This window comes from Heptranchias perlo, chromosome 4 (assembly GCF_035084215.1).
Source record: "Heptranchias perlo isolate sHepPer1 chromosome 4, sHepPer1.hap1, whole genome shotgun sequence".
Taxonomy (NCBI): domain Eukaryota; kingdom Metazoa; phylum Chordata; class Chondrichthyes; order Hexanchiformes; family Hexanchidae; genus Heptranchias; species Heptranchias perlo.
Genome location: NC_090328.1, coordinates 10,753,204 through 10,773,895, shown reverse-complemented (window position 1 = coordinate 10,773,895; position 20,692 = coordinate 10,753,204). Strand labels below are relative to the sequence as shown.

The window sequence follows — 20,692 nt, the reverse complement described above, 5'->3', positions numbered from 1 at the left end:
TCCCCTAGCCAATTTTATATCCACGCTGCCACTGTCCCTTTAATCCCATGGGCTTTAATTTTGCTAACAAGTCTATTATGTGGCACTTTATCAAACGCCTTTTGAAAGTCCATGTACACAACATCAACCTCATCAACCTTCTCCATTATTTCATCAAAGAACTCAATCAAGTTAGTCAAATATGATTTTCCTTTAACAAATCCGTGCTGACTTTCATTTATTAGCCCTTTTCCAAGTGCCAATTAATTTTGTCCCGGATTATTGTCTCAAAGTTTTCCCGCCACTGACGTTGGGCTGACTGGTCTGTCGTTGCCGGGTTTGAACAGGGATGTAACATTTGCAATCCCCCAGTCCGCCAGCACCATCGCCACATCTAAGGAAGATTGAAAGATTGTGGCCAGAGCCCCAGCAATTTCCACACTTACTTCCCTCATGCATCCCATCTGGACCGGGTAACCTTTCTACTTTGAGTGCTGCCAATGTTTTAAATACCTCTTTATCCTTTATCCTATCCCGTATTGCTACTGCCTCCTCCTTTACTGCTACAATGGTAGCATCCTCTTCTCCAGTGAAGACAGATGCAAAGTATTCATTTATTTTCTCGGCCATGATCTCCATCTCCACAAGAAAATCTCCTTTTTTGTCCCTAATTGGTTCTTTGACTACGCTTTTACTATTTAAATGTTTATAAAAGACTTTTGGGTTCTCTTTTATGTTAGCCACTAATCTATTCTCATACACTCTTTTTGCCCCTCTTATTCCCTTTTTTAGATCTGCTCTGTACTTTCTGTATTCAGCCTGGTTCGCTACTGTGTTATGAACCATACATTCATCATACGCCTCCTTTTTCAGTTTAATTTTCATCTTATATTGTTGGGCTTCCAGGGAACTCTCACTTAGGATGGCCTTCCTTTCCCCCTCGTATGGATGTGTCTACTCTGTACCCGAACCAACTCCTCCTTGAGGCCTCCCATTGTTCAATCACTGTTTTGCCTACCAATTTTTGATTCCAATCCACCTGAGCAAGATCCCTTTTTAACTCACTGAAATTTGCTCTCCTCCAGTTAAGCATTTTCACATTTGGTTGTTCCTTGTCCTTTTCCGTAACTATTCTAAACCTAATGATGTTATGATCACTGCTCCCCCACTGAAACGTGCTCCACGTGCCTGACTTCATTCCCCCCGAACTAGATCCAGCACTGTTTCCTTCCTGGTTGGGCTCGAATCACACTGTTCCAGAAAGTTTTCTTGAATGCATTTCAGGAATCCCTCCCCCTCTTTGCCCTTTACACTGTTGCTGTCCCAGTCTACATTTGGATAATTGAAGTCCCCCATTATCACTACTCCATGTTCTTGCATCTTTCTGTAATTTGCTTGCAAATGTTCTCCTCTATCTCCTTCCCACTATTTGGTATTGTAACCCAATTGTTAATAAGTTGTATCAAATATTTATGCCAGTGCATTTCACTAGATTCTTTGCAAATATTGACAGCATTTTGGGCAGATTATTTGCGTTCTTTGTTGTAAGTTACAAAAGTAGTGTTAAAGTGTTTGACACGGATTATCGAGGTATTGCCATATTCTGAAGGTTATTTCTATAAATCACGGTGCCATATTCTAACACAGCTAGGAAACTAGCTCCATTCTATATTGTTAGGGAAGATAAGAATGAATATGTCAAAACTCTATTTTTAAACACAGCATATGCATTGCACTGGTGCAAAGCTGCAACATTATATAAACCACTCCCCTTATAAACTGCGCCACTTTTTACTGTTCATGTTATTATAACTGTTGGTTGTAAACATCTATGAGTTCTACTTTCGACCACTGTTTAGTCAGTATATGAGCCAGCTTTTGTGTATGTTAGAGGTCTCAAGTCACATGGTTGCAGCCTTAAATACAATTCAGACTGCAGTTGCACTGTTGTCACCAGTCTCCGGTTGGTACAGTATCCATTCGTGTTGTTTACACTGCCTGACTGTGAACCTGATGCTTCACAATGACACAGAAGTGACAGCACAACTGCACCCACAGGTTGCTAACCTGGGTCATGTGAACTACATGCCCGTTTCATGGGGAGATAGCAGTTTTGCTGTATTGCAAAACAGTATGGTTAGGCAAACATTTTACCCAGGGGAATAAATCAAGAAAGGTTAAATTCATCTTGTATGATATACAGCTGAAATAACAGAAATGCTATTGTGATATTTAGGCAGGGGAGGAACTAATCTCACTCCCACCAAATTAAGGAGGGGGAATATACCAGGGCTCCCTCTGATTTGGGTTACCCGTGTGCATCTGCTGTATATGCTGCCTGGTGAAATGGCTGGGTCCTGTAAATTGGATTATAGGCATGATTTTACTGCAAATGCTATGGATGAAGGAAAAAGTACTTGTTTTACCATGATACAAAACAAATAGGTTTTCATTTCCCATTTACTGTGAGACCTTTGGGGGGAGGGGGGGTGGTGGGTATATTCTGAAACTTTTTTTTAAAAAACTGCTTAATTTTTTCCATGATGTGGAGATGCCGGTGATGGACTGGGGTGGACAAATGTAAGGAATCTTACAACACCAGGTTATAGTCCAACAGTTTTTGAAAATCACAAGCTTTTGGAGGCTTCCTCCTTTGTCAGGTGAGTGTGGGATTCCATGAAAGGTGACCGCATTTATAGTCAGAGAACAATGCCTGGTGATTACAGATAATCTTTCCAACTGCCCGTTATCAAGGCAATCAAGGGAGTTGAATAGTGTTCAGACAGAGAGACATTACATACAAGACTACTGAATATACAAATGGTCAGAACCCAAAGACACAGAGAGAGAGAGAGAGAATGATCAGTTGTATTAAAAACAGATAACTTTTTTTCGCTGGTGGGGTTACGTGTAGCGTGACATGAACCCAAGATCCCGGTTGAGGCCATCCTCATGGGTGCAGAACTTGGCTATCAATTTCTGCTCGACAATTTTGCGTTGTCGTGTCTCGAAGGCCGCCTTGGAGAATGCTTACCTGAAGATCGGTGGCTGAATGTCCTTGACTGCTGAAGTGTTCCCCGACTGGGAGGGAACCCTCCTGTCCGCGCAACAATCGCCAGAGAGGAGGGTTCCCTCCCAGTCGAGGAGCACTTCAGCAGTCAAGGACATTCAGCCACCAATCTTCGGGTAAGCGTTCTCCAAGGCGGCCTTCGAGACACACGACAACGCAAAATCGTCGAGCAGAAATTGATAGCCAAGTTCCGCACCCATGAGGATGGCCTCAACTGGGATCTTGGGTTCATGTCACGCGACACGTAACCCCACCAGCAGGGGGGAAAAAAAAGTTATCTGTTTTTAATACAACTGGACATTCTCTCTCTTTCTCTTCCTTTCGGATGTCTCTCTCTCTCTCTCTCACTCTGTCTTTGGGTTCTGACCGTTTGTATATTCAGTTGTCCTGTATGTAATGTCTCTCTGTCTGAACACTATTCGACTCCTTTGATTGCCTTGACAACGGGCAGTTGGAAAGATTATCTGTAATCACCAGGCATTGTTCTCTGACTATATTTGCGGTCACCTTTCATGGAATCCCACACTCACCTGACGAAGGAGGAAGCCTCCGATAATTTTTTCCAGTCATTGGTGTTTGAATTGAAATTTAAACTAACCGTAAATTGTCCTGCATGAAAAAGCTTTAGTGAATTATGTTTCACATATTTTACTTCGATGCATTTTTTTGGGGGTAAACATGCTATTTTATCTTTGTTTTCTGGAATAGCTGCCATTCAGTGAAATGTTTTTTGAAATCATGCATGAAATGATCAACTCCCTCTTATATCAGTGCATAAGAATGTAAGAAATAGGAGCAGGACTAGGCCGTCCAGCCTCTTGAGCATGCTCTGCCATTCAATCAGATCATGGCTGATCTTCTACATCAACGCCATTTTCCTGCACTATCCCCATATCCCATGATGCTTTTAATATCTAGAAATCTATTGATCTCTGTTTTGAATGTATTCAATGACTGAGCCTCCACAGCCCTCTGGGGTAGAGAATTCCAAAGATTCACCACTCTCAGTGAAGAAGTTTCTCCTCATCTCAGTCCTAAATGGCCTACCCCTTATTCTGAGACTGTGACCCCTGGTTCTCGACTCCCCAGCCAGGGGAAACATCCTCCTTGCATCTACCCTGTCGAGCCCTGTAAGAATTTTGTATGTTTAAATTAGATCACCTCTCATTCTTCTAAACTCTAGAGAATACAGGCCTAGTCTACTCAATCTCTCCTTATACGACAGTCCTGCCATCCCAGGAATCAGTCAGGTGAACCTTCGTTGCACTCCCTCTATGGCAAGTATATCCTTTCTTAGGTAAGGAGACCAAAATTGTACACAATACTCCAGGTGCGGTCTCACTAAGGCCCTATATAATAGCAGTAAGACATCTTTACTCCTGTACTCAAATCCTCTTGTAATAAAGGCCAACATACCATTTGCCTTCCTAATTGCTTGCTGCACCTGTATGTCAGCATTCCGTGACTCATGTACAAGTACACCCCGATCCCTTTGAACATCAACATTTCCCAATCCCTCACCATTTAAAAAATACTCTGCATTTCTGTTTTTCCTACCAAAGTGGATAACTTCACATTTTTCCACCTTATATTCCCTCTGCCATGTTCTTGCCCACTCACTTAACCTGTCTGTATTCCCTTGAAGCCTCTTTGCATCCTCCTCACAACTCACATTCCCACCTAGTTTTGTGTCATCAGCAAACTTGGAAATATTACATTTGGCCCCCTCATCCAAATCATTGATATAGATTGTGAATAGCTGGGGCCCAAGCACCGATCCCTGCAGTACCCCATTAGTCACAGTCTGCCAACCTAAAAAGACCTGTTTATTCCTTTTCTCTGTTTTCTGTCTGTTAACCAGTTCCCAACTGATGCCAATATATTACCCCCAATTCCATGCGCTCTAACTTTGTTCACCAACCTCCTGCGTGGGACCTGATCAAAAGCCTTTTGAAAATCCAAATACACCACATCCACTGGTTCCCCCTTATCTATTCTACTAGTTACATCCTCAAAGAACTCCAATAGGTTTGTCAAACTTGATTTCCTTTTCATAAATCCATGTTGACTCTGCCAAACCCTAAGTGCCCTGTTTTCACATCCTTGATAATAGATTCTTGTAGTTTCCCTACTTCTCATGTCAGGCTAACAGGTCTGTAGTTCCCTGTTTTCTCTCTCCCTTCTTTGTTAAATAGTGGGATTACATTTGCTACCTTCCAATCTGCAGGAACCGTTCCAGAATCTTTCAGTTAGATGTGACTATCTCACATAGGTCCAACGGGTTACCCCTGCAGTTGGTCAATTCTGTGGGCTTTATGAACTGTAACAGCAACAACAACACAGGAAATTAGATATTAGCCGTCAGTAGCATGCATGTTGCAGCATGCGAGGACTTCCTACCATTTTTAAATGTCAGTAATATTCAAAGGTGCATTCAGAATTGAAGGGCAAAAGAATTGTCAAGTGTAGTTTCTGACTGGAAATTGATATTCCATTTAGTATTCCAGGTGGACATCCAATTTACTTTCTGATATTGATGGCTCTAACAAGAGATGGAATACTAAATGACCAGGACCAACTCAGAGTGCAGGTCACTATATGGGCATAAAGCCTGGACTTCCATATCTTGTGTGCCTATAAAAGATGGCCACCACCTCTCCGACTCCTCCACTGGGGCAGGCAATCCTAAATTTTGTTGCAGTAAAATCTTGAAGCTCTGGAGCAAAATTATTTTATGACTGCTCCACTCATGTGAAAAGTTAATCTGTGGCCGTAAATACCCAAAACACATCCTTGTCCTTATGTGCACCTGTGGTTCTTTTCTCTCTCTCTCACTCTCACTCTCACTCTCACTCTCACTCTCACTCTCACTCTCACTCTCACTCTCACTCTCACACTCTCTCTCTCTCTCTCTCTCTCCATCCCTCCCCTGTGTCTGACCACCAAAACATTCAGAACATTAATTCTTTCCTAAACACTATGGTGTGTCTCACGGTAAATCACTGGTGGTAATGTCTGTCTTACTTGTCACTGTTGTTTTTGTGCTGCTGGGTTTGTGTGTGTCTGCCTGTCTCCGATCTGCCCCCTCTCCCTCCTCATCATTACCTTACCCCATGTGCTCCTGTCTCCAATGCACAAACCTGTCACTGTCCCATCCGGTGTCTCATCATTTTTCATTTTCTGCTGCACATCTGACCATCGGCGCTCCACACGCCTCTCCGCTCCAATCATTCTGTTCACCCTTTCACTTTTTGCTCTTTTACTCTCATCATGTACCCCTTTCCCTTCCTCTGATTTCCCTCCCCCTTTTTGTTCCCCACCTCCCATTTTTGGCTCTATGCCTCTTTACTGTAAACCGTTTCTCTTTCCTTTCTCTTTCTTCTTTCCCTTCTCTCACCCTTTTGCTCTTTTTCCCATCCCTCACCATTTCCTCCTTCCCCTCCACATGCTGTTAACTCTTGCCTCCCCTCGCTGTTACCACCTTACTCACTCCTTCCCCTTTCTTCACTGCCTTCCTGTTAATCTTCCCCTTTCGTGGCCTTTTGCCACAGTACTCTTGGGCTGGTTGGCTGCTTTTTGCGTGTGGGAAATTGGCTTTTTCCTTTTTTATAATGCTTGAACTACATCTGAGTAAATTACCTAGCAGATAAATTAAGAACAGCTTAGAGCGCATTTTTAAAAAAAGTAAAAAGCCAGTTTCCCACCAGTGAAGATGGCCAGGCAGCCCGAGATTGGCAGAGAACAGGAGCGGTTGGTAAACGCTTTATGTCCAAAGCTGGCAAACTGTCAAAAATCAGCCGAAGGGCCAGGGCAACAGAAGTTAGACGTTGGCGGGGCCAAGGCGATGATGCTCTGTGGATCAGCTCCTCGGGTAGACATACCCATCCCTGCTTCTGCCTTGCACTGTGGTACTGTCTTTTTGCCTGTGTACTTTGATCACTTTGAGGCAGGGAGCATGGTTGGCTAAAGAACTTGTGCTAACTGCATGTCTGAGCACTGTGTAAACTTGTATCCATTTCAAGCATATTCCACAGTGCTGGGAAGTGGAAAATTTCATCATTTCGATCCAAGCATTTCTAGATTGGATATAACAAGAGGAAATCTCCCTCTACAGAGTCCCAAACTCAGAAGAGTGTCCTTTGATGAGCTAGTAACAATTGATGAGAGCAATCCACCTCAATGTGTCTGCTTCAAGAATTGAGATCTCTTCACCGGTCCTGGATAAACTAAGATCATCACTGTGTGAAACTGACGTGCTGATGGGGACCCCTCACCTCAGATCAGCTGGGGGAATTGGATTTTGACAGTATTCCATGGAGAAGCCCTGTAAAGTAGAAAAATTCAAAACATGACAGAGGGACTCTGAGCAAGTACCTTTTCGTAATTGTACTTCCCTACTCTTCATTCACTTTTTTAAAGAGAAAGTTTTATGTATCATTACCATATTGTGCTGGAGAATATTGTCTTCTCGAGTGGGTTGGAGAAGCAATGGAGTGAAAAACAGTAGAACCTTAGGATGAGATGCTAAATGTGGTTGGCCAAATAATCGTCATGTGTCAGGAATTAGTTTGGAGGAAAAGTAGAAATTAACATTAGCAGGTTACTGCTGGAAGACTATTACAGCATCACAGAATCGGCGAAGGCCTTCACAAAACAAATGAAAGTGCTTCCTTTGTAATATATGCATATTGACTGCAATTTGCTCCACCTATTAGAGGAGTGGCGGAGAGTGTTAACAGCTTCAAACATTATTCCATGCTCAAGGTAACTTCTGCAACCTGAAGGGCGATCATCTACCACTCTCTGGGTTCAGCTGCTATCAGTATTTAACTACTATTTTACGCATGCACTTCAGTCAAGACTGTGGGCATATAATGAAATTAAATCTGTTTGGTTGGAGGAATGATTCAAGTCCAAGATTTTCTTTTTGATAGATGGTCATCACTTTACGGCATCTGAGTGACCATATTTTAAAATTCATTCATGGGATGTGGGCGTCACTGGGAATGCCAGCATTTATTGCCCATCCCTAATTGCCTTTGAGAAGGTGGTGGTGAGCCGCCTTCTTGAACTGCTGCAGTCTGTGTGGACCATGATTTACTTTGTCAGTAATATTACGGAGTATTTGTTGTAATTGCATATACAGATATGCCAACGATTACTAATTGGGAGTGAAAATCACTAATTGACTTTTTTGATGGATACCATTCTTCGAAATGAAGAGAGCTCCGTACATTTAAATGGATTTACAAGCTTCGTCACTGTTACCCAGAGGTGACTAAACTGGCTCATGAATTCCAAGCAAGGCAGATCTTACTCACTGACTTGCCTGTTTGAATTTTGTGGGCTTGGAATTTTGAAAATGGCTGGTTTTAGTACTATTGCCTCATTGATGGATAAATTCTAAATCACAACATCAAGCACCTGTATTCCTAACTTGAGACATCTGCAAATTGATGAGAATGTTGATTTTAAAATGTTTTATACGTGGCTGTGAGGCTTCATAATGTGCATTTAAGTGGCCCATGAAGATGAAAAGCTTGGAAGCTCCTGCTTGTACCAATCATAATTGGTCACTCCTAATATTTTTCCACTATTGGCAGTTCTGAATATAGCAGAGCAATGGTGAGTTCTGGATTTCAACATTTATTCAATTTTTTTTTAAAAATGAATTTTGCATGTTTATCATAGTCTGCTCCCACACCAACACGGCCACTCAGGCATGCTCCACGCTTCAATCCTTGGCTCCCTACTATTTCTCATCATCTTGTTACCTCTCAATGACCTTTATCTGCAAGCTTGGGACCAGCTTCAATATGTATGTTGACGACCCCTGGCTTTACCCCACTATTACCACTCTTAGCATCATGATTGTTACTTTGCTTTCCTAGTGCTTGTCCATCATCAAGCCATGCATCTGCTACTGTTTTCTCCAGCTTGACAACAGCAAGTTTGAAGCCAGCCTGTTTGCTGCAGCAATTGCATACCCTAGGCCCTCATTGTGCGCATTTCACGTAGTGTGACCAACCTTGGTGTTCTGTTTGACCTTGAGCTGGCCTTTAAGCTCCAAATCTTATGCACAGCCAAAGCCACCTGTTTTTATCTCTGTGACATTGTCCAACTCTGTCACTACCTCATTCCCTGCCACTGAGACTCTGTCTTTGTCACCTCTAGGCTCAACTTCTTACTCGCCTCCTTAGCTCCAGCCTACACAAACTACACCTCAACCAAAGCTTTCACCACTTGAATCCGATCCCATAAGAAATCCCATTCATCGATCATCCCTGTTCTTGATGACTTGCACTGGTTCCCCCTTTCCACAATGCATAATGCAAATCCTTATCCTCCTTTGGAAATCTTTTCATTACCTTGTTTCATGCTACCTCTACAACCTCCTTGAGTCCTATGTTGGAAAACTTAATTCCTCTGATGCTTTCTTGCTGTGTGTTGCTCCTCTTTAATCGCCCTCCCCCTCCCTGGCATTCAGCCATCATGGTCCTGCTGTCTGAAAAGTGTCACATGGAAGTATAAGTTGCATTTCTTGTTGTACATGGGTAAAACTGATATCCAACAGCAAATCATTGGCAAAAGAGATTTTTTTTATTCTGGGTGATCCCATTGGATTAACTGAAATAGTAAAATTCCTTTCAACGAGCCACCACAGAGTTCTAGTATAGTTTGGCTGCACTGGCTTTGGCCTACTGTGATAACTAAAATTTTGAAATATGTATGGAGAACACTTAAATATGGGCGAATGAAAGCCCAAGTCAGATACTGGCACAGCAAGGAAGTGTGGTGGAGTATAAGGCTATGAAGATACAAATAACTGAAGACAAAATAAATTACCACATTCACTTAAGAAATGGAAAAAATGGATGTCTCAAAGTTCTGCACAGGAATGCTAGGAGTCTTCGCAAAACAGTGGGAGACTCCTGCTGTATCATTATTGAACCAGATCTCTGCGCTATCATAAACATCACAGAGATCTGTCACAGAGACAGGTGAACTTAGAGGGATGCAAATTACTATGTATAGTTCGTCCAGACAATCTGAGAGAGGGAGTAGCCTTTTTTTTATGTGAAAGATAACTTGATTGTATCGGAGATTAACCTATCTACTCTGGGTGAGGATAAGGTGGAAATCCCATGGTTGGCGATCCAATACATGAGGGAAGGAAAATAACTCTGGGCACCTGCATGTTAGGAGGATGGATTGGCCTAAGAACTTTGTTGTGAAATGAGGGAAGAATGCACAGGAACAGATGCTGTTCATATGGGCGACCAATTTACCAGGGATAGATTGGGAAATCTATAAAGCCTGCAGTAGAAGTGAAAACATGATCCTGGACACAATCTTGATTGTTCGGAGAAGCAATTCATCAAGGAATACACATGAACATGGACACAATTGGACCTCATATTAAGTCAACAATCAGGAGATAGCAGCGTAGGTCAAAGAACACCTCGTAACTGTGATCACAGTGTGGTGGAGTTTAAGGTTAGGCTGATAGAAAAGGGAATGAATACAAGAGATGCATTTACTGTTAGAAAGGCAAATCTCGAGGGTATGAGTGGTGCGCTCAGGAAAATGACCTGGACACCATTGATGGAGGGGAAAAACAAGGAATCGTAGTAGATCCTGTTCAGCAATTTTGTACATTGTGTACATATAACAGCAATTTGAATTTATATAGCCCCTTTAATGTAGTAAAACATCCTAAGGAGTTTCATAGGAGCGATTATCAAACAGAATTTAACACCGAGCCATATGAGACATTAGGACAGGTGACTAAAAGCTTGGTCAAAGAGGTAGGTTTTCAGGAACGTCTTATAGGAGGAGAGAGAGGCCGAGAGGCGGATAGGTTTAGTGAGGGAATTCCAGAGCTTAGGGCCGGGGCAAGTGAAGGCATGGCTGCCAATGGTGGAGCGATTAAAATCGGGGATGCGCAAGAGGCCAGAATTGGATCGAGATCTCTGAAGGGTTGTAAGGCTGGAGGAGGTTACAGAGATAGGGAGGGGTGAGGCCATGGAGGGATTTGAACATAAAGATGAGAATTTTGAAGTCAAGGCGTTGCCGGATCGGGAGCCAATGTCAGTCAGTGAGCGCGGGGTGATCGATGAACGTGACTTGGTGCGAGTTAGGATACGGGCAGCAGAGTTTTGGATGAGCTCAAGTTGATGGCAGGTGGAATATGGGAGGCCAACCAGGAGAGCATTGGAATAGTTGAGTCTTGAAATAACTACGGCATGGATGAGGGAAAAAGGGAAAACCGTAATGTGGGCAACAGTGAAAGGAGGAATAAGGGGGAAAAAAAGAGATTGTTTCCAAAGCCGCAGGTAGCACAATGGATTGAGACAAAAATAGAAACAAGGTAAAGGAGGTTAAGAAACTGATCAGGAGAGCTGGAGTAGAAATAAGGTTAGGACAACAGGTAATATTACATAAAAAACAATTGAAAGGTCCCAACAGTGATATGGTACCAAGGGATAGCAAATTTGCTAAATGAATTATCCTTTGAGACCATGGGTAGTCTTGTTGACATGGAAATTAAATTTCCGGCGGGGGGAGGTGGGGGAAAGAATTTTTTTTTAAAATTGCAATAAGATGGTCACTGATGGGCCGAGGACGATAAAGCAGCAGGCCTGAATGGACTTCACAACAGTTCTTCAAGGAGTTGCTAATGAAATCAGTCATATCCTTGCCACTATTTTTTAGGAATCATTAGAAACTGGAAAGTTGCGAACGTTACACCAATATTTAAAAAGGAACATATGGTTGACCACAGAACTACAAACCAGTGAGCCTCGCATTTGTAATGGGTAAGGTATTAGAAGGCACCCCAGAGAGAAAAGTGTAACACCGATATAAGTATGATAAGAAATTAAAATGGCCTGCATTGATTTATGGGAGGAAGATCGTATCTAAAAATTTTACTGAAGCTCTTCGAAGAAATTCTGTCGTGTCATCTATTTAGATTTCAGCAAGGCTTTTTATCACCATGCCTCACAAGCAATAAGTCAACAAGGTGGGAAGGCATGAGATTGGGGGAAAGCTTCTTGAGTTGATTTGAAAATTGGCTAAATCAGAGAAAGCCAACGGTGGTTATGAATGGATTGAAATGGTATGGGCTACCACATGGGTCGGTGCTGGACCATTGCTGTTTACGATGTATTTAAATGTGCTGGTCCTGGTGGCAGAAACCAAGGCATCTAATTTTGCAGTGGAGGTCAAATTGTTCAAACCAAAAATGATGGGATTTAAATAGGTGTTGATGCGTGGCAAATTCCATTTCATGTCGACAAATGCAAGTTAGTGAGACTAGGAATGGGAAATTAACACTGGGAATATAAACTAAATGGCGAAAGGATGCAACACGAGAGCGAAATGTGGTATTGGCAAATAGCTCACTGAAGGCATCAGTGCAGGGTGTTGCAGCAGTAAGGTAAGCTAATTGGACCTTGGGATGTTTTGCCAGAGGAATACAGCACCAATCTGAGAGCTGACCTTGGGACTGTACAATTTCTGTTCATCATAGTACAGCAAGGACAGCCTAACTATTGCTTATCTTAAGTGATTTGAGCTATGAGAAGAGGTTCAAGAACTGGGATTGTCTACTCTGAAGAGGAACAGTCTTGGTTAGGGATGATACTATTCAAGATTCATGAGGGAATAGATAAATTAAATCCTCATTATGTGTTCAAGATTGCTCACACTCTAGAATCAGGGGACATTGACTCAAGCTTAGAGGAGGAAAGGTGCACAGACAGTTGAAATGTAACTTTTTTCACAGGTCAACATGTGGAATTGGCTGCTCAGGGAGACATATGGTGTGAAAAAATTGAAGGCACAATTGGACAGATATTTGAGGGAGTGGGTGGGTGAGAGGAATTGGTTCTTGAGATTGGCCAAGTGGACTGTAGACTTTTTCTGCAGCCCTTTCCTCTGTTGTGCCTTTAACATCTTTCAAACATCAGCAGTGCTTAAGAAACTGGATCTTTTTAAAAACGAGATTTGTTCAGAATATTGGTTCCTTAAGATTCAAAATCTTTTGATTAACTTATGGGTCATTTATAGCCCAAATGTAAGAAAGCCGAACTTAGGATCAGGACTTGCAGATCGAGAGCCAATTTAAGAGACAAATTCTTGTGCTGAAGATTAGGTCTTTAACATAGTTACTTCCTTATTTACTTGCCCTATATTAAGTTATGTTTACTTGTGTTCAGCCATTACCTGGGAACTGGCAGCCCCCCCGATCGATATCTTACTTAAATGGCTATTCTTCAACTTTATGATTGTTTGATTGTTGACTGGCTTTCGGATCATGGTGAAGGGGAGGGTGGGGGTGGTGGGGAGAGGCAAAGGCTTTTGCAGCCAGTCCCAGTTTTGCTTGATGTCCTGATATGCATGTTTCCAAGATGGGTCAGTGGTTGAAAATCAGACGTGATCATCTTGGCTAATTTTCTTCTCGTCGCCGCCACCCCCCCCACCCCCCCCCACCTTTTCCACCATCCCCCACCCCCCGCCACACCAACCTTAGCCTGTGGGCGCTCCAACTTCTTCAGAAACTTGGGACCACCACTCTGTATATGCAAACATTAATCCATGACCTAAGCTGCCAAACGTTAAGTTTGACTGCAGGTGCATTGCAAACTAAGGGGTCAGATTATTGTTGCATGTTATAACCCACTGTGACAAGCTGCAGTACAAACTGGGAATTGAATTGGTGAACTCTTTGTCATATGGTGCAAGCTGACCAGGTGTATTTACCCTCCGAGGGGCATCAGGGCAGCCACAATTGTATCTTATGCTTTGTGTGAGAGGGTGAGCAGGTGCACGATTGCCAGTCCTCTTCCAATTTTGCACTTGATTTGGCCACATGCCTTTTTTATACTTGGGTTTTTGTTCTGTCTATACAGTGCAATTGCACTGATATGATACACCAAATCTAAGACTTCTATTTGATTCACCGAGTTCCACCCAAAGAGCAAGGAAGTAACTTGTAAGCCCAGAATGATGCACACCGGTGCCATTGCTTATACCAGCCCAGTGAGAGCCTGACTCCTTGCGTTACTGGTGCGCTGGACTGGGAGGCAAGTTTAGAGTTTGGCAAATTATGACATGGATTTATGTCTGCACATGCAAGATGGTGCTTTATGGAGCACACATTTCGTTACGGACACATTGGCTGATGCAAACGGGGCAATAATTATTCATTGGGCAAATCAAATATAACCAGGCAGTAGGCGGTCCATATTTGTCTTCCCTTGTTCAGCACTGCTGAGATCGGACACTCTGTGTGTGCTGACTCAATGGGGTGAAAGATGTTCTGTCACTTCAGATTTTACATCTGAAGTTAAGTCAGTTTTTTTCTTAAAAGCTGAGAAATTCTGAGAAATAATAATTGTGCTGTTTAACTATAGTATAGTCTTAAATACAAATAGTGACTCTTGAAAGGCTAGAATATCTCAATCATTGAAGTAAATATTAATTTGATGATGCTATTGGTTTAAAAATCAATTCGAATGAAGATTCATGTCATTCTTAAAGGAGCAGTGATATTGTTGTCTTTATTCCTTGTTGAAGGGATTAAACTGCATTTTAGTATTTAATGACCACATAATATTGAATGTCTGTTTGGTGGGCACTTTTTTGTATAAGCCCCATTTTCTTAAATTTAACCAATTGAATGGTAAACAGGGGATCCTGCAAAACCTGGCAGCTATCTATGGAGGCAGGTCCATTTCAACAGGAAGAGGAAAATCCAGAACCAAGGAGGAAGAGGTAGGAGGCCTGCATGTTTCTCGTCTTCATAAAGCCAGTGGCATCACTTTTTGGGTCATTTTGTCAGCGTGTGTTCTGAGGTTTGCACGTACAGTCCAAGCAGTAGAAGGAGCTCCCTGTTTCCCTTGTCTGCCTGCGTTCTAAGAATTAAATCGGGTATTTTATTCAGCAAGAATGTTTTCTACTATCTAAGTTTTTCAGATGTACAGGAAAGTGGAAGGATATCTCCATCCGTACCCCTTTGAAAAGAAATAGAAAGATTTTTTGTCACTGTCTCTTTTTTGTTTGTTTTAAATCATGATGCTGATGCTTTCGTGACTAACTGCTTTGGAGGCGTTACTGAGCCTAACCGTGTCCAGATACAGGAGTTACTGAGCCTAATCGTGTCCAGATACAGGAGTTACTGAGCCTAACCGTGTCCAGATACAGGAGTTACTGAGCCTAACCGTGTCCAGATACAGGAGTTACTGAGCCTAACCGTGTCCAGATACAGGAGTTACTGAGCCTAACCGTGTCCAGATACAGGAGTTACTGAGCCTAACCGTGTCCAGATACAGGAGTTACTGAGCCTAACCGTGTCCAGATACAGGAGTTACTGAGCCTAACCGTGTCCAGATACAGGAGTTACTGAGCCTAACCGTGTCCAGATACAGGAGTTACTGAGCCTAACCGTGTCCAGATACAGGAGTTACTGAGCCTAACCGTGTCCAGATACAATCACCAGGCACCGTCGTGTTATAACGATGCCACTGGTGTCACGTGTGCTGTTTCTCCCCCACAGTGGGAAATATAAAAGTACCACTTTACCTTGGTGGTCTTGTGAAGTACCGCTTACTTTGCCAACCCAACTTCTGACAGCAACAGTGGCGGGTGGGAATATAAATGTAGAGAGAGCAGCATTGGGAGGCTGGAACAACACTGCTGCCTTGAAACCGGTACAACAATGTGATAAACACTTGAGAGAGTCAGACTTTTCAATTCAACTGATAAATTAATTTCGTATTCTAACTTTGTTGATCATCTTTAACTCCCCCGAGCTAGTTCGTTTAACAATCAGTTGTTTTAAAATTGTTTTTAAATAAACACAGAAGTTTCCCTCTCGTGAGTAACTGAGCCATGCAGACCAGCAAGGTCCCAATTTCGATTTCCTCAGTCTGTGCTGAGCTAGCTGATCTCAGTCAGCAATGGCAGTAGAGGAGTTGGAGTTGGCCTCTGCACCATTGGTTTGAAGGAGAAATTTGTTCAGCGTTTCTGCCCCTTATTGTTGTTCAATGTATTAAATGACCCCTGATGGAAGTGTCTGTGTGTAGATGTTGGGTGAGGACGGGATCGGGCTTGGCTTTAATGCCCCTGCAGTCGAATAGCTTGCCACCACTCAGGCATGAAAAATGGCTACTTTTGTGTGAGGTACTAGATGGCGCCTGGCACCCATGAATAGTTTCCCAGCGTTGAGTCCATGCTTTCAGAGGAGAGCCACAAGAAAGTGGAAATGAACAACAGGATGTTAATTGTTTGTAACTTTGATTTTGAAAACATTAATAAGAAAGCTTTCTTTGAGTTATCTGATTATCCTGTTTTCCCATTTGGGTTATTTAAAATAATCGGAGATGTGTTCGTGCCTTGAAGCCAGAACCAGCCTGTGTGTGTGATTGTATTAAAATACGCCTTGGCTCGGTGGTAGCACACTCGTGTCAGCCTTGGCTCGGTGGTAGCACACTCGTGTCAGCCTTGGCTCGGTGGTAGCACACTCGTGTCAGTCTTGGCTCGGTGGTAGCACACTCGTGTCAGCCTTGGCTCGGTGGTAGCACACTCGTGTCAGCCTTGGCTCGGTGGTAGCACACTCGTGTCAGCCTTGGCTCGGTGGTAGCACACTCGTGTCAGCCTTGGCTCGGTGGTAACACACTCGTGTCAGCCTTGGCTCAGTGATAGCACTTATGCCAGCCGTGGCTCGGTGGTAGCACACTCGTGTCAGCCTTGGCTCGGTGGTAACACACTCGTGTCAGCCTTGGCTCAGTGATAGCACTTATGCCAGCCGTGGCTCGGTGGTAGCGCTCTCGTGCCAGCCGTGGCTCGGTGGTAGCGCTCTCGTGCCAGCCGTGGCTCGGTGGTAGCGCTCTCGTGCCAGAGGTCGTGGCTTGAAGTCCCACCCCACAGACCTAAGCACATAATTTTGGCTGACATTCCAGTGCAGTACTGAGAGAGTGCTGCACTGTTAGAGGTGCTGTCTTTCGGATGAGACGTTAAACCGAGGCCCCGTCTGCCCTCTCAGGTGGACATAAAAGATCCCATGGCACTATTCAAAGAGGAGCAGAGTAGTTTTCCCGATGTCCTAGCCAACAATTACCTCTCTATGGACACCACTAAAAGTGTTTAATCGGTCATTTATCCCATTGTAGTTTGTGGGACCTTGCTGTGCGCAAATTGGCTTCCGCATTTCCTACATTACAACAGTGACTGCACGTCAAAACTTCATCAGCTATTTAGCACTTTGGGATGCCCTGACGTTATGCATAACCTGTATAATGTATAATTACTACTGTATAAATGCAAGTTTGTTCGTTCTAAAAAAACATGAGGCGATAGGTGTAGCAGTATGCTGGAGCACCAGCGTGTGCTAGGAGAAATGTGGCACCACCTGTCCCCCTCTGTTTCTGTCCCTCTCTACTTCGTTATCTCATTTTGGGGTGCTGCAGGAAGGTTCTTTCTGTCGATGAAGGTAGAATCAAATGAGGGAGCCCCAACTGAGCCACTCTAACGTACTTCCTGGCAGTGAACAGGTCACAGCCCATCCCGTCTCCACTTCATCTTGGGAAGAGGAGGTGAATACCCTGCAGCTGGACCAGTGAGTGGAGAAAATTGATTGCGGGGGGGAGGGGTGTGAAGATAGTGGGTACCCCATAGTAACGTAATCACAAAATAGTGAAAAGTTGTTCAATTTACACTATTGGCTCATTACTGTGTGTCTGAATAGAATTGATTCCTATTCCTCATCATAAAACTGAACGCACACACAAAATATTGGAATACACCTCTGTAGTGCAGTCACCCAAGTTGATACATTAGCTGCTGGAAGCGTAAGCTTCACTGATGTGCAAATGCGGTTATTTTTATTCCCAGATTTAAAATGTTGCTAAAATTAGAATTGGTTTTCACAATGTACATTGAAATAGTGGTCAATGAAAGCATTTTTCTCTCTTTCAAGTTACACATCTGTCACATTCTGCGTGTCACAAAAGCAGCTTTTTTTTAAAATGAAGAAATCCAGTCATTGCCAATATTCAGAGAACCTTCCCCACCAGCAGAAAATATCTTCTAATTGACTCTGAGTCTTGGTTTTTTTTTAAAAAAGCCAGTATGATCTCTTAATTGATCTGTGGGTCTAACTGACAGCAAGTAACTTCTGATTGACCCAAGAAGGCACAAAGATTAAACTTTGTTGCCTCAAGGGGACGCACTAAGTTACACACTATTCCACAGAATCTTCTCCCATCGCTGCTGACTCACGGTCTTATTCTTGGGGCAACCAGGGTCAGGCAGTAAATACTGTCTTGCCAGTGCCACCCACACCCCACAAACAAATATAAAAAAGAAAATTCAACTGAAGCTGAATTCTGTTAGGAAATGGGGTGTCTTTTGAGGGTGGCAGGACAATTTGGGAAGGCTGTTGGGGGGGGTGGGTGTTTGCGGGATCCTTGGCTTTGTCGTTGGAGACATGGAGTGCAAAGGCAAGGAGGTTGTGCTAAACCTTTGTGGAGCACTGGTTGGGCCCCAGCTGTAGACTTGTGGCCAATTCTGGGCACCACACTTTGGGAGGGATGTCGGGGCCTTGGAGAGGGTGCAGAGGAGATTTACTAGAATGATACCTGATACCAGGGGTGAAAGACTTCAGTTACGTGGAGAGACTAGAGAAACTGGGGTTGTTCTCAGAGCAGAGACAGTTAAGGGGAGATTTGATAGAGGTGCTCAAAATCATGAAGGGTTTTGATAGAGTAAATAAGGAAAAACTGTTTCCAGTGGCACGTGGGTTGGTAACCAGAGGACAGTTTTAAGGTAATTGACAAAACAACCAAAGGTGACATGAGGAAAAAAATATATTCAGAGCGAGTTGCTATGCTCTGGAATGCACTGCCTGAAAGGGTGGTGGAAGCAGATTCAGTAATAACTTTCAGAAGGGAATTGGTTAAATACTTGAAGGGGGTAAATTTGCAGGGCTATGGGGAAAGAGTAGGGAGCGGGACTAATTGGATAGCTCTTTCAAAGAGCCGGCACAGACATGATGGGCCAAATGGCCGCTTTCTGCGCTGTATCATTCTATGATTCTATGAAATTCTACAATTTAACACAGTCATGTAAATATTACCTTCTGTTTCCATTCAAACCATATCAGTTAGATTTTAATAGCTTCTGAAAATGTGACATTCCAGTCAATTTGATTGCAGCTGTTATTATTATAGAAGTCCTACAGGTGGATTTTCAGAAGGCATTTGATAAGGTTCCACCAAAGAGGTTACAAACAAGATGAGGTTGGAATTAGAGGCAAACCTATTAGCAGGGGTAGGAAATTGGAAGGGAGGTAGAAAGCAGAGAGCTGGGATCAAAGAGACATCTCAGATTGATGGGAGGTGAGAAGTATTATCCCCAGTGAGCATTGCTGGAGTCCCCACTTTTCACTGTTCTTGGGAGTAGAGGAGTTTTTTCCAGTTGATACTAAGCCCAGAGGTAAAGTGAACCGTGGCTAAGCGAGCAGAAAATTGTAAAAGGACATGGGTAGGATTAAATAAATGGACAGAATAACAGAGGCTACAATTAAACATGAGTGTGAGCTGGTACATTTTGGACATAGGATTGGTAGATAGGAATACAGACGAAATGGGAAGCACTTGGTGGGGGCGAGGGTGGTGCAGGTGTAGATGAACAAAAGGCTTTAGGGGTCTGGGCACTTAAATCATTAAAAACTAGCTTGCAGTTGCAAAAAGTTATCAAAAAGACTAATGGGGTGCTGAGCTTCATCCTGAGATACAAAATATATAAAATCAAGGAAGCATGACTGTAGTAGTACCAAGTGCTGGTCAGACCTCGATTGGAATTGTGTTCAGTTTTGGATGCTTCATCTTAAGCATATGCTGGCCTTAAAGTTTAGCACCGATTCACTGGAATGATCCCTAATTACATTGAGAGACTGGGGGAAACTTGGGTTATATTCCCTGGAGATGAGGGAGTGAAGAGGTTATCTGATCAAGGTTTTCAAAATAATAGAAGGCACTGACAACAGAGCAGATGCGTCCAATGGGTGGGTGGGTTGGGGGTGGGGCTCAGAACAAAGGGACATAATCTTAGAATTCAAACAAAGCTGGTGAAAGTGAATTCAGAAAAACGTCTTCAAATGCAGGTTTGTAAGAATGTGGAACACATTGGTGTTGATTGCCACTGATGCAGAGTTAATTGAGGTCTTCAGAAGAAAGGTGGATATTTACTTGGGAAGTAAGAGTATTAAGCGATATCGAGAGCATTGGGATTAGAAAGACAGACAGAGCTGGCAAAATGCTTTATTGGCCAGATGGCCGACTTCTTTTTCTAGGGAGTCTATATCAATATGTGATTGTGAGATTTGGCTCACAAGTGATAATAAGATTTGCCTTTAAAGAAAATGGATGATCGTTTTGCTTTTGTTTCCAATTTTTCTGTCTACCCTGTTTTATACTAAAAAAAAATTGGCTTTCGCCTTCTTGTCTTGGTGCTCCTGCTAAGCAGATATCATCATGTTTTCCTTTTCATTTTTACCTTTTTAAATTATAAATTGTAGAGCGCCTCTCTGGCATTGCAATGGTGTATTGTCATGAGGTGCTACTTGGCTGATTATTG

At 43.0% G+C, this 20,692-nt stretch overlaps 1 protein-coding gene across 8 annotated transcripts in view; it reads left to right on the top strand.

Moving 5' to 3' along the window:
• The window catches only part of nek1 (NIMA-related kinase 1), a 121,100-nt gene that overhangs the window by 48,320 nt on the left and 52,088 nt on the right, over window positions 1–20,692 (top strand). For 6 of the 8 annotated variants that reach the window (XM_067982466.1, XM_067982463.1, XM_067982462.1 and 3 more), the window contains one exon: window positions 14,747–14,830. The exons of the other annotated variants lie outside the window; for them this stretch is intronic. In XM_067982466.1, coding sequence (XP_067838567.1) covers window positions 14,747–14,830 — 84 coding nt within the window. The remainder of the gene's footprint in view (window positions 1–14,746; window positions 14,831–20,692) is intronic. 8 annotated transcript variants of the gene reach the window in all.